This window comes from Lathamus discolor, chromosome 10 (assembly GCF_037157495.1).
Source record: "Lathamus discolor isolate bLatDis1 chromosome 10, bLatDis1.hap1, whole genome shotgun sequence".
In the NCBI taxonomy this organism is placed as follows: domain Eukaryota; kingdom Metazoa; phylum Chordata; class Aves; order Psittaciformes; family Psittacidae; genus Lathamus; species Lathamus discolor.
The window spans coordinates 19,913,975-19,928,170 of NC_088893.1; the positions used below are offsets into that span (position 1 = coordinate 19,913,975).

At 45.4% G+C, this 14,196-nt stretch overlaps 1 protein-coding gene across 5 annotated transcripts in view; it reads right to left on the bottom strand.

Annotated features, from left to right (window-relative positions):
- Nucleotides 1–14,196, bottom strand: part of AFF4 (ALF transcription elongation factor 4) — a 52,366-nt gene that overhangs the window by 24,035 nt on the left and 14,135 nt on the right. For 2 of the 5 annotated variants that reach the window (XM_065690639.1, XM_065690642.1), the window contains exons 2-6: nucleotides 9,284–9,410; nucleotides 7,299–8,090; nucleotides 5,882–5,926; nucleotides 4,956–5,042; nucleotides 55–91 (exon numbers count right to left, since the gene is read on the bottom strand). In XM_065690639.1, coding sequence (XP_065546711.1) covers nucleotides 55–91; nucleotides 4,956–5,042; nucleotides 5,882–5,926; nucleotides 7,299–8,090; nucleotides 9,284–9,410 — 1,088 coding nt within the window. Of the gene's footprint in view, nucleotides 1–54; nucleotides 92–4,955; nucleotides 5,043–5,881; nucleotides 5,927–7,298; nucleotides 8,091–9,283; nucleotides 9,411–9,528; nucleotides 9,611–10,628; nucleotides 10,675–14,196 lie in introns of those variants that run through there. The other 3 variants (XM_065690644.1, XM_065690643.1, XM_065690640.1) reach the window with 3 other exon arrangements.

Below are 14,196 nucleotides of genomic sequence, written 5' to 3' on the forward strand. Positions count from 1 at the left end.
AAGTGAATCACAACCGAAACATCGAACATATTACAGGAAGTTTCATATACTTACTCTGCTCCCCCGTGCCAAAACTGGGCTGCTGAGACTCCTAAGGGAATAAAAGATCACAAGTGGGTTTTCACTGGGAATTTTAACACATCAAAAGCCATGCTGGAAGCGAGCTGCTCCTTCAACTGAAAGGATGGCACCCAACCCCTATGGAAAACACCCAGCGATACAGGAGGGATTTGCTATCTGGGCCCCAGCACCTCTCACCAGCCCTCATGGGAAGGAGCACTTCCAACTCCTCTTCCTCAGCACAGCTTTTCCACTTGCTTAGCTTTAAGAAGGGCCACATGCAGTTGTATTAGATGATAGCTGAAATGCCAAAACCCCTACGTAACGTCCATAAGCCCCATCTTCATGTATGTTTGCACAGAGAGGAGCTGTTCGGTAGCTTTTTCTTTATCTTTCTTATACACAGACAAGCTTTGCTGCTGCTTTTATGGATTTTCACCTGAACTCCAAGCCAGTCCTGGCAAACACAGCCCAGCAGAGCTGGCTGCCATGTCATTCCTCCCTGCAAAGGCCACGTCTTCATGTGACTGGACAAGTCACTTGTACAGAAGCCAGTAAACAAGGACATGCAGCTTCCTTTGGTATATAATGAATCTGTTACCTGTAAATCAAGCCATGGAAGATAAAGCCTTGCAAATGTTAGCACTTGTGTAATTGCTTTCTGAAACCCTACAATACTGTTTCAACAAACAAATACGCAGAGGCTACCGAGTTACTAAAAACCTACTTCCAGGCTCGAGTGCCCTTTTAAAATAGGACCTTCCTGACCTCATTTGAAAATGAGGACAAATGCTGGCCCCATAAATCTAACTCGAAAATCTTTGGCTCAATTCATGATGTTATACACACACTTCTTGCTCAAATGCTCTGGCAGTGGCAAATCAGAACTGCACTTCAACAATGAATCCCAGGATTTGTGGTAAAGCTGTGACCCAGTTTTCCCAACCAGCCGAGGCAGTGACATGCAGCAGTTACGGGCACAGTTTACAAAATCTGCCCTTTTGAACACACAAAAGCTTTCCCCGCACAGCAAAGCTCCCTTGAGTATTTCTTATTTCCCTGGGCTTTTTATTTCAAGCGCGACAGCAGTTGCAATAATGCACTCAAGTAGTTTGTTGATAGGGAACTTGATTGGGAACTTTCCTTGTAATAAGGGGCTGCAAATGTCTCTAATCTTTACTAACTGAAAGGAAGGGGCAATGAAAGTAAAATCAACCTGCAAAGTGAAGCTGCTTGGAGAGAAGCCTTGGGACTTCAACGGAAAGCAACAGGTTTGCTTCCTTCAGAATAAAACCTGATTGTCACCCATTACATAGATACAAAGAGTGCAAGCACGATTCCCTGACTGCCTTTTTCCACTGTCACCTTTGAGAAGTTGACAAGCTCCAAGTCAAAAAAGAGGTTAAGACTACACAGTGGTCAAACCCCACATCTACGGAGCAACTGCACTGGCTGAGCACAGGAGGAGGAACGGGCCCTGCTCCTACCAGCACATGTATCACAAACCCTGCAGCAAACACCTGCCTAATTGCTCGCTGGAGTCAACTTCCCATTTCGAAGGCACAGAGCAGCCTTTCAGTGAAGTGCGCTTTAACGAGGTGTTATGTTGAGATGTGCAGCTTTTTCCAACTCTCGCGCCATCCATTTTGCCTTTGAATAAATATTTCTTTAAGAAACTCAGAGATTTTTAAAAAAAAGCTCTCCTTTCAACTCCAGTTATTTATAGCTGCACGTTCTAAAGGCCTGCTTCACAAAGAAGACATTAAAAACAACTTAAAGGAAGGAAACCCTTTTAACCAAAGTATAATAGACTGCTGAGGTTCAACAGGGAAGACACTTAAGCAGGAAACAAAAACTGACACAAGAACTGTGGAGAGAAAAGCATTGGCCAATGGGACAGGATGGCCGTGGGGTACCAAGCTCTCATTCGCAGGTTACCAGCTTGGCCGGAGCCCCAGTTTCCATTTAATGCTTGAAATCTGAGGTCAGGTCTCATTTCTGTTTCTCAGACGTTCCTGTATTGCAGCAGTTTGAGGCCTCTGCAGTAACTCCAACAAGAAGCAGGCGCTGAATAAACCTGGAGACAGGGTCCTCATCTCCAGAGATGCCTCCAAGTCACTGCTTGGGTCTGCAGGGACAAAACCTGCCAATCCTCTCACATTGCTTTGAAACAGATAACTTCCACCCTCTAACAAACAGCTGGGTTTAACCTACCTTACAAACATGCCCATGTCTCTGGAGGTTTTCACTGCGAGCCCATGGCTTAATAAAGTTGCACAGGACAAAATGATAGCGTTGGGGCACTGGTAACACTTTTTATCAAGACTCAGGAATCTCCATTTTCTGCATAAACCCTCCCCTGACCTATTTTCATGAAGTTTCATCTCCTGATTCAAAGACTTCCTGACAACTGTTAGATATATTTATAGTAACCAGAGAGGCCCCAGTCAGTTCCTTCAAGCTACTCACTATCTACACGTAGGGAAAACGATCCTATCCCAACAGTCTTAGCAGAAAATCGACTGCTTCACCAAAGGGAGCTGAATTCTATGCGTGCAGGCAAAACACACCAAACTTCTGCCCACAAGAGGAATGCTGTGAAATACTTGAGCACATTACTTGCCAATGAAGTGAGTGCAGTATCACAGAGAATGAGCTTGCCTCGAACAGTACGGCTTGATTAAAGCAAACCACTGTCCTGTTTTGCTTTCTGAATCCTGCTCTGGGTCCAGACTACACAAGCCTATGGCTCGCTAACTCACTGGAATCCTGCAAAGATGCTGCTGCCAAGAATGACAGAGGGGAAAGGCAGAGGAAATTATAGGCTTTGGATGCCGAGAGAGAATCTGACAGAGCTCCATGGCTAAGATGTGCAGCCACAAAATGAAAAAGCTGGCGCAAAGTCAGAAGACTCCGAGCAGCCATAAATGGAATTTCTTGCACACGGGGTGAAGCAGCACAATCCGGGTTGATTGCTTCAAAACCCCACAACCTACCTTTTTTGTTAAAACATTAACAACACCGTGCAATCTTAGGTAGCTTCCCTCTGCATCACAGAGACACATTTATCGCTGCACACCTCCTTTCTTCCCAAACTGAGGCAAATACCAGAGAAAAGTAGACAAAAGCAGTTCTAGCAAATGTACTGAAAAGAGAGTGAAGGGGAGCATTTCCCTGAGGGTTCAGGAATAAACATCCAAAGCAGTGAAGTACCTTTGTCGATGAGGAAAGATGTGGAATTTCTTTCTTTTACAATAAAGGTTAAGAACTATTTCAAGCGCAGTTTTATGTCACACAGCAACTAAGCCCTGCCTGAAGGTAATATATGCAAGATTAATATTGATTTACGGTTAAGAAAACAGACAAGGAGATTTATTTCTAGATACACCTTCAAAAGGAAGGCTGAGAACTCTATGGCTTGTTCTCCATTTTCAGTTCATTGGAGAGAAGCAAGGAAGACGCAGGGAGACAGAACATGCAATGCAAATGGTGATGACTCCAGGACTGCCCATAGCTCTGGGGTATTACCCAGCATAGGAACCTGAACTGTTTAACCGAGCACCAGCCTGCGGGAGTTTTGTGGGTGTGCACTTACAGTGTGAGACCTGGAACCTTTGGCTGAAAGAAGCTGGTGTCGAAGCACTCACATAAAACAATCGGTTCAGACAGATTACATTAAAGACATCAGTGAGAGAACCTTCCTAAAGTACCTTAGTGAACTGCTCTGTTTTGGGGAGTAATCTGCTTCCAAGAGGAAGCTGAGAGCAGCAAGCGATGCTCTAGAGCAGCAGTCTGGCCAGGGAAAGGGTAGTCTTAATTATTATGAAGACAAACAGTGTAATTTCTTCACTCTGAAGTTATGCCAAGTTAGGGGTGGAGTACCCCAATCCATCTCAGATATGTTGAGTCTGGAATTATTAAGTTTGTATTATTGAGTTCAATCCTGCTCTGGTAATCAGCAAATACAGGAAACAAACCATGAAGTCTTGGATGAGTCAGCTAGTGCAAGCTGAGCTGTGCTTGCAGAAGTCACTACCCCCAGCTATCTGCCCTGCCTACCCAGCAGCTTCCAGGCGCTGCAGACGGCAGAGCGGGATTTGAAGGCAAATCATTACCAGAGCCTGTCTGCTGGGAAACCCTGGAGCTGGGGCTGCTGACCCGGCCCCGGGGGAGGCAGCAAGCAGCCAGCAAGAGAACTCCTTCCTCAGAGGTGTCAGCTCCAGCAGGTCTCCTGGAAACGTGCCCTGTGCTGTCAACAGCAGCAAAGAACAACTGATTTCTCGTTAGAATTAATAGCTTAAACACATCGGTAGTTATTCGGTACATGGGAGGTTGGGGAGGTATCTTCTGGAAGAATCTGAACATTTCTTTAGCAAAACATCTGACTTTTAAACTGTTCTAGTCATATTCTTGGTAATTGAAAATGTAAGACCTAACAGCACTATTAAAGGACTTCAAAATGACGAGGAAAATTCAGTTTATGCGGAAAAGTACATTGAAATTTCTTAGCGTTTACTCTACCAGATGGAGACAAACATGCTTGCTTGGTTCTACACAAAATGGTGCAAAGATTCCCTACAGGCAAAAAGGCTCAATGGCATTTTCAAGCTTCACAAGTATCCTGAAGAAGGTCTGAACTTACAACACTAAAAACTGAAAGTTCTGTTACTGACATCCCTGCTCACTGCTCTGGGTGTGTGAAGCAGAGGAAAACCAATGGCATTCTTCATAAGGCTACTGCTGACCGATGTTGTTGTGAAGCAAGATAAAAGAGCTACAAAGCACTGAAACAAAGCCAGAACTATAAAGAATTGAACTTAAGAGAGTTCCAAAACCCTGCTCTTTAACAAGAGTTACTCTTTCAACAGCATTCAGCGTTTGGCTACAGCACTGACCTTTGTTGGAAAAGGAAATTTTGACGGTTCAGTTTTGCATGGTGTATGAATAGCAGTCAGTGGAGGAGGCCAAGAATGGGTCATCTCCTACAACCAGAACAAAAAAGGAAAGCTATTAACAAAAATTAAAGCAAAGATTTCAAGTTACAGTCTTGACTCAATTGGTAACCCTACCTCTCGATTTCCAGCTCACTGTCCACACTTCACTAAGCTTTATTTGCCAAAGGGGTAACAAGGATTCTGCACGTAAAGCTAAATTTTAAATTGCTATCTATGAGAACAGCGAGTCAAGACATAATAACAAGCAGAAAGCATAAATCAATAAAATGGATTGGCCTGAACATAAACTGCAGCAGAAGGCAGAGTCTGATCAATTCAGACTGTGAAGAGAACATGGAGGATGCAGGGGTAGAAAGAAGAATCCTAGGAAAGGGAAACCTATGAAGTTTGAGGAGAAAAGGGGAAAATCAAATGCCTGAAGCAGGAAAGTGCTCTCTCAGGGTGTCTCCAAGGACCATGGAGCAGACACATGACGTGAAGACTTGAGAAAATAACCCGGGTAGAAGAGAAGGGAAAGCTCTGCCATGGGGTACCAGAAGAATTACTATAATCTGAAAGATATGAGGACTGTATTTTGGGGGAAGAAATGGGCAACTCTGGTTAACAGGGAGGTGGCCTGCAAGAACAGGAATGCAGTGAGGATATCCAGGAGATGATGTGCACACCCAGCATTGCCCAGAGCCCAGCTCCGCTTTCAGTCTTCCCCAGCCAACCTATGTTAGAGGAGTAATTGAACAGCCCTCCTGTAACGACTTGCAGCCAAGTTGATTTAAAAGGCTCTACTCAACTGCTGAGTACTTTCCACCTCCTTAGGAACATTTGTATTCTGAACAAATAAGTTAGGAACAAAAGCACAGAGGACTTACTTTTAGAATCTCATCCACGCAGCTCACCTCACCAGATGCTGATGCCTACAAATCAAAAGTCAGGGTTAACATCTCCTAAAGCAAATCTTCCTTAAAAGACCCCAGGGGTTAGAAACAGTTAAAAATACACTTCAATCCTTGGCATGATTCATATGGACTCTAGATACAAACAGACCGTGCTAATTCTTTTCATCAACATTAATTTTAGTCTCAGATAGATCCATATTTTCATGGTATGAGTCACAGCCAGTTATGGAAATCAAATACATGAGATGTCGAAAGCTGTGACAATATTCTCTTGCTTTTCACTTGACAGTTAAAGAGATCACAGCCTGTCAGTGCTATTAAAAACTTGTGGAGAGAGAGGAAGGGGAATCATACAAAGCTTTCCATCATTTCCTGGAAGAAGCCAGGCGTAATATCTGAACTCAAATGCATGACCATGAACACACAGTCATGACGAACTGCATTACAAAGTGAAACAGAATCACAGCCTGAATCTAGAAACAGCAATAATTATGACACTATGAACCTCCTGCCCCCTGACTGCTACAAGCAGAAGGGAGCAAAGCAACGACACCATTCGCTGCACCAGCATTAGCACATCAAGTCTTCACAAGTAACAAAATCACTTCTTTTCCAATTCCCTTCCCCATGTCCTGGATCTTACTTCCCTATTTGTTGAAGTCCCAGGAAGGCTTTTCTCTAGCTCAATTCTCTACCGTAATTCAGGCAGTTAAACAGGAGAGGCAATGACACTTCTATTAAGAAAGGCACTTTCCTTGTCAGTGAGCTGCACTCAGTCTGTGCCTTAACCACTCAAGAATTCCCAAGCTGCTAAAAGCTGCCAATCCAATAGTATTTTGTATCCAGCATAACTGATAAACGTTCTGAACCCTCGTCAATTCAGTATGCTTCAGGGTTTGCTTGTTTTCCCTAGGTGAAGGTTAATGATCACATCCAGTAATTGTTACACACTTCAAGAGGAAACCTGATAGACACAGACAGTATCACCAGTCTAAGGCAACGTGGCTCCCAGAAACAACAACGTATGTATCTAACCTGGCAAAATAGGCATGGATATCCCACTGTTTCCCTACCTTCTGACTACAGAAATACTCCATGAAGGTTAGCCTCTCTGCTAAGTCAGCCTTTCTCAATGTCTCAGAGCCTCTACTGAATAAAAATCACAGTATCCACATGGAAGCAGCAGAAGGAAAATGCAGTTACTTTTGTGCATTCCCCTGTTAAAATCCAGTTCTTCACTGCCTAAGTTTAAGATGCTTCATGTAACAACAAACCCAGAGTTTACTAAAAACTAAATCTTAGTTATGCAGATTGGGATTTTAAAGGAGCTGCAAAATCCCAGCCCAAGGGGACTCACATTCAAGAAGACAGGAAACCAACAGCAACTTACCTCCAGTGGTTGAGAAGGGATTTTCAGCTTGGTTAGATGTGCTTTGCTGTTAGGCTTCAGCTCATTCACCCCGCTGCTGTGAGTCTGGCTACTGTAGTGTTCAGAAGATAACTTTGGTTCCATGGATTCCTGCCCATCCATTGGCCTTACGTACGCTGTGGGTTTCTGCAACATTGAACTGGACTTGGACATTAGTGAAGGTGGAAAAGACTGATTAGAGTGTTGTCCACTCGAAAATGAGGGTACACGAGAGGGAGAGTCCCAGTTGGCATCAGGATCCCGGGGAGACTTTGAACGTTGATGTTCTTTACTGTGGTGATCGCTTCCATGAGATCTCGAATGGCTGGAGCTCAACGAAGGAACAGCAGATGGTTTTCCAGGGCTGGAAGAACGTGGTTTGGAGTGTTCAGACCCATGCTGGCTTTTTTTGCGGCTGCTGCTGCTACTGTAGGAGTCACGGTCGTGCCTCTGGCCGCTGCTGCCACTGTTATTGCCACTGCCACGCTGAGCACTGTGCCCGCTCTGTAAACCTGAGGACCGTTTCTGGGATTGTGAGGAAGTGCTAGGTGCTGGTCCTACAGGAGTCCATTTGCTGCTCTGATGGGAGCTGGGATTATGTCTCTGATCACCAAAGTAACTTTGGTTTGCTTTGTCATCTGGTGCTGATGGTACGGTTGGTTTGGGGATTCCAACAAGCTTTTGTACTGAGCGGTCTCCTATAAGATCATCCATTTCATCATAATTACCAAGCATGCTCTGAATCCGACTAGACAACTTGTCTTCCTTGCTGGTCTGCAGAGAATTGGAACAAACAATGCTTTAAAAAAGTCACAGCTTCATGTTCAGTTCATTGATTCGACAGCTACTGCAGTTAAACTGAATCTCAGGGCTAAGAACATGGCTAATATCAGCCTTTTTCTGCCTTTCTTTCTAAATCCCCATTTTAGTTCTTAAAGCAATAATTTAACTCCCTAAAATGTAAGCAAAATACGTACTTCAGCAGCAGGAGCAGCTGAAACAGCACTGGTCACTGCTTCAAATACTGCACTGGTGAGCTGGATGCAAGTTTAGAAGCTGTAGGTGCCTCCTGTAGCCTTAAAGACTATTTCTCTATCAGAGAATGCAGCAGTCCTAAAAGCTTTTAATTAACAGTAAAATAAAATCGGCTTAACCTCAGCTCTGTATTTCATTTTTAATTGCTATTTATCCTGGCATAATTCTTGTTGCCAACAGTTGGAAGGGTTCTTTCTTACATAAGCAGTTCGGTTTCCAAATGAGGTACACTGCGCCACTACCCATGCATCCCAACCAGCTCCAGTTAACTTCATACGTGTGGGATTTGGTTATCAAGCACAGAATACCTAAATATAACGTGAAATGGTTCTTTTTTAGCTAGCCCCGATTTAGGCTATTTTTTCCAGCTCTGTTCAGCAAAGCAGGCCTGGGAGGAAACCCAGCACAGGCTTAAAGCTGTACAAGCTCAGAGTCGACTCCTTCAAAACAAACTGGAAAATCAGATACAAACTCCTGGCCTATAGTTACAGCTGATAACTCTGTCACACCAGGCATTTCAGCATCTAAAATTAACCTCCTATTTAAACATTCTCTTTCTGAACTTACCCAGCCCTGGGTTACATCACCTGAAGGTTAGAAAGTTTAGCAACAGGCTAACGCACCCCAAAAGCGGCAATTTGGTAGAACACAATGGACAGTTAAACTGTTCTGAATCACTGTGGCAAAAGCTGAAGAAAGGGGAAGAAATTTATGGGTTTATCATCCCTTTTCTCACTCCCTACAAAGCAGCCACCCCTTCGCAGATAAGACAGATACTAAATCTGCCAGCAGGGCTGGTTAGTAACCGTCCATCCTTGTTTTCAAGCCCTGCTTAAACACTTGGTTGATGTGAGAGCTGTGGATCTAAAGAGACAACAGGTAAAAATGAATTCAGAATACGAGGTTGCTCTAGGAGCTGTGCACAAACTCACAACTTTGTAGGGTTCAGCAAAGAGAGGAGAGTTGGGTGGGAAGGCTTCTTCACCCTGCTGAATCTCTTGATTTCGCCTTTCCCTTTCTTTCATTCGCAGCACATTCCGGTCTTCACGGTTCATGTTGCTGCGGACAAACAGAGAATCGCTGATCACTGAAGGGAAGGGGAGGGATGGGAGAGCACAAGTGAGCCCCAGGACCTGCTCTGCCCAGAGACTGGCCGCAGTGAGGAACCCCCACTGACCTCACTCCTCGAAACGTTAAAGGTGTCTGTCCAGGTTAAGGCACTTCACACTTAGCTGTAGCCCACAGCCTGCAGCTCACAACTGACAGGGAAAGTACATGCAGGAATAAAAAGAGTGAAAAAACCTCACAAAGTCCTCAGGCAAGAAGCTATTTCACCTGCTTGAATCATTTAGCGATTCCAGCCCACGCTCTACATCTCCCATTCATCTCCAAAACACTTCTGCTCCTCCACATCCCCCAGATGTTCTCAATTTTACTCTCTTCTCCCCCCACCCATCCAGTGCCTGATTTCTCCTGTAGATTTAGTTTATTTTTGCTGCTGACACACATTTATTGGCACCCATTCACCCACAGATCCTAACCTCAAGCTTTGATGCTGTTTCCAGGTCTCCCTTCCTCCCTAAAGACCTTTCCACCCAAAGCAATAATTTCCAGGGAGCTCTGGCAATCCTGCATATTCTGCCTTAGACCATACAGTGCTCTCCTACTGCAAAAATGCACATTAAAAACCTCCTTATCTCCCCTCTTATAAATCTTGCTCTGCAGTCTGGTCTTGCTGCTTAACAGAAACACGTCAAAGGGATGCACCACATTAAAAATAGAAAGCTGGAAAGGATTCCCTCTGAGCTTCACAAAGCACTGGGACTTAGAGGAGCAAACACGATGCTACATCAGGTGGTACTGACTCTTCTAGCATGTGCTGTACTTTGTATTGAGAGATTTATAAGTGTGCCTTTTACCAATCTGCAAGCACTACGGTAGGTGCTTCCAGGAAAGAAACAGATGTTCTTCCATAGAATTTGCAGTCTAAAAGGAAAATATCATCTGCTTAGAAAAGCACCACTCTGCGGTTTTAGGCAGCTGCCTGATTACTTAAAGATCTATCTCTTTGCTCCAGCACGCCTTGGAGAGCTGCACAAACCCAGTTATTCCATCCTGAACACCACTTCAGCCTATCAACCAGTTTCAAAACCATTAGTCTTGTCACCATAATAACATTTTAGCCTCTCGTTGTAATTCCTTACTCATTTCGCTTCATTTTATCTATTACTCTGAATAGAGTGGCATCTAAGAGGATGCCAAAAAGGATAAACTCACAATAACTCATGGAACTGCAAGTGAACATCAACGCTGCCTCCTGAGAAGGACCCCTGTGCTGGAACGGGGTAAGCAAACTGCCCGGATCACTCTGATGTTCAAGGCAAACTTGTTTCAGAACTTGGAGGCTTTACAAGCTTATTCTTCATACTGCAGCCCAGTTTCTCATACAGGTAGGATTTAAACAGAGAAAAGATGTGATTTAATTCCGGATACTGACCAGTTAAAGCCAAGTGGAACAGTCTGAATCAATCCATTTTACTACGAAAGGCAAAATACAAGGCAAGGAATAGGAGTAGCCCATCTTTGAGCAGCTCACTGACTTCAGCACACTGTGAACTGCAGGCAGCTATACACTGAGACTACAACATTAACCGAGAACTTTACACCTACATTTTACAAAGAGAGGGTTAAATATCAACAAAGACCTTCACTGTTCCTTACAGAGCCAAGCATCATCTTCCAAAATTCTATCAGCATTTACTGTAACTCTTGGGACTGAGGCAGAAACCATTTGTGCCAAAACTGTCACATGAAAGGAGCAAAGATCCACTTGAGATTGGAGCTGGAGTGAAACCAGACCTGATCTGGCTATACCTGCCAGGTCAATGTAAAATTAGTCATCAGAGCTCCACCAGTTAATCACTTTTTACCACTCCTCCCCACTCTTTTGTAACAGAGTAAATGATAAATACCTTTAAGGGCAGACATTTTGACTGTATGGGGATTGGGTTTAGATTTTTCCTATAATTCTTTTAGGGTTTTTATCAGTTTGAATGTGTTCAAGTTAGACTTGTTTGTATGTAATCTTCTAAACCCCTGCTCAGAGATCACTACTTTATATCACTTTTAAATCACTACTTTAAGTGCCTACAACAGGTACTAAGATACTGAAATCACACTAGCATTAAAGGTGTAAATAAGTGAAACTAGTGGGGCTTCCTTTACTCCATGCTTCAGACAAGCTCCCAGCCAAATCTGTATCTTCCACATCCATGAAACCCATCTGAGGACAAATGTGCCTGGGTTCAGAAGCAAGCAACAGATGCACTCTGTAAAGCACTAGACTGAGCTGCTGAACCAACACTGCTGGCGATTACCTTCAGCATAAAGGAAGCGGCAAACCCAAGTTTACAGACCACTGGTAACAAACCTTTCACATCCACTGTCTGACACTGACTGCGGATCACCGGTGCTATTTGCCAGTCCTCAGGTTTTATGACCAAATCAGAGCAGACCCCAGTCCCGCATCACAGCGGCATGAAAAGGAAGCTCCCCTGTGGCTGCCCCATCCCTGGCAGTGCTCAAGGCCAGGTTGGACACAGGGGCTTGGAGCAAGCTGCTCCAGTGGAAGGGGTCCCTGCCCGGGGCAGGGGTTGGAGCTGGAGGAGCTTTGAGGTCCCTTCAACCCAAACCAGGCTGGGGCTCTGTGGCTCCTGCCCGGTTTCGATGCTGACTGGTGGGAAGCTCTGCCCTGCTGCTGCTCCAGCACTGCTGCAGACACCGCCGGAGCTGCACGCAGGCAGAACTGCTGCTCCCTCTCCCACATCCACACCCACTCCCCGGATTTAAAGCTTTTCCCACAAGATAAAACAGCCGGGAGCAGCTCGGTGCAGGCGAGCTCCTGCCGCCCCTACCCCACCCTCTTGGCTGGGGAACAGCATCTCTGCTCCTCAATCCCTGCACACCAGGCCTCAGAGTGGAAGATGAATTTGTCACCTTGCACCAGCTCCTATCAAGAGGATCCTGTTATCATTATCTTATATCTTCCCAGGAAGCCCAAGTGGAAGTGTGACCACCTTTGAGGAGCGGAGCCAGGCTAAGCGAGACAAGGCTAACACCCCTGCAGCAAGGGCCAAAGTCACCTGAATTTCCACATCTGGGGAACAGCAAGTTCAAAACCTCACAGAAATCAGGACAGAAGCCCAAAGCCCAGCGCAGCATTTCCCCTTTTAGAGCCCGATTCTGTACTCTGCAAGGTCTGAGTCATGATTTGGGCAGAGCTGGCCCCGCTGCGCTCTGCACAGCCCTGTTACTACGTGACTTCACTACACAACTGACCCTGCTCAAACCTCATGCCTCTTCCCCAGCTCAATACAAAGAGTTGAAAGAACGCAGGAAATTCATCAGGAAGTTCACAGAAACTTCCGACACTAAATTCACTTGTGCATACCCCTTAACCACTGTTAACTGTGGCTCTAGATGTGCTGAGCACATGAACGAGTCGAGCGTCATTCGAGTCATCCATACCAGAAATGCAACTTTCCTTTCTCGTTCCAACATCTCACTAAATCCCATTTGGTATTTCTGTTCATCCCTAAGCCAAAAAGGGCATGGCTTTGGCTGCCGTTCACTAAAGCAATCAGCATTGTGTGTTATGAAATGGCAGCGCTGCCGCTGCCCTGCCTGCTGCTGCCTTCTCCCACATCCCACCTCCCGCTCCCTCGGCTCTGGGGCACATCCCAAGTACAGGTCTGCTGGACCACGCTTCCAGTTAAAACACCAAACCAACCAATACTGCCACATTGCCAAAGCTTTACTGGCAACACACAGGGGAATGCGGCCAGCTCCTTCTCATGCCTCTTGAACCACATCTTCCTTGCACAAGTTCACCAGCATCTCCCCCCCATCTTCCAAGACACCGTAAGGCAAAACCATCACAGGTGAAGGTCTGCCCAAGGAACCCTCCACTAGCAACCCATCAAAAAGGGACCTAAACCCGCTACTTTGCGAACAGATCATTAGTGGGTCTTCAAAGCGTGTTTCCAACACCTTCACTTCCTTCAAGCCATCCTCATTTAACTCAGGGGATTTTTCCTATCTGAGTTGGTTTCATAAGTAAAAGAAATCAAACAGATCATCTACCCAGGGCTAGTTCATTGGCTGTGATGAAACACAAATGCTGTTTCACAGCATTTGGCCATGAATGATAAAGCCTTCAGAGAGAACACACCAGTATCTAGAGCTCCGTGCAGGGCACACCCTGCTGCAGGAGGCACAGACAACACACACCATTTATTTACTTATTCATAAGCAGGGAATAAAACTGCTGGAAACCCTCTTGCATCAAGGAATGGTGCTTTCAGAAGGCATTTCAACATACCAGAAACTGCTCAGTGCTGCATCCAGCTCCTTCCCAGAGATACCTGTGACCTGTTCATAGTATTTTTCTTACTTTTTACCATGCACATCATGGAGCATCTAAACACAGAATCATAGCTACAGAATCCCAGACTGGTTTGGGCTGGAGGACCTTAAAACACCTCCAGCTCCAACCCCTGCCATGGGCAGGGACCCTTCCACTGGAGCAGCTTGCTCCAAGCCCCTGTGTCCAACCTGGCCTTGAGCACTGCCAGGGATGGGGCAGCCACAGCTTCTCTGGGCACCCTGTGCCAGCGCCTCAGCACCCTCACAGGGAAGAGCTGCTACCTTATAGCCAAGGAGCATGGCATGCCTCTCCCAACTTGTGCATCAACTATGGCATCACTACCAATCCTGACACTAGAAATCACATACACAAACCTAAAATGCTCCTCTGCCAGCTTCTACTGCAAATGCACTCGCATAG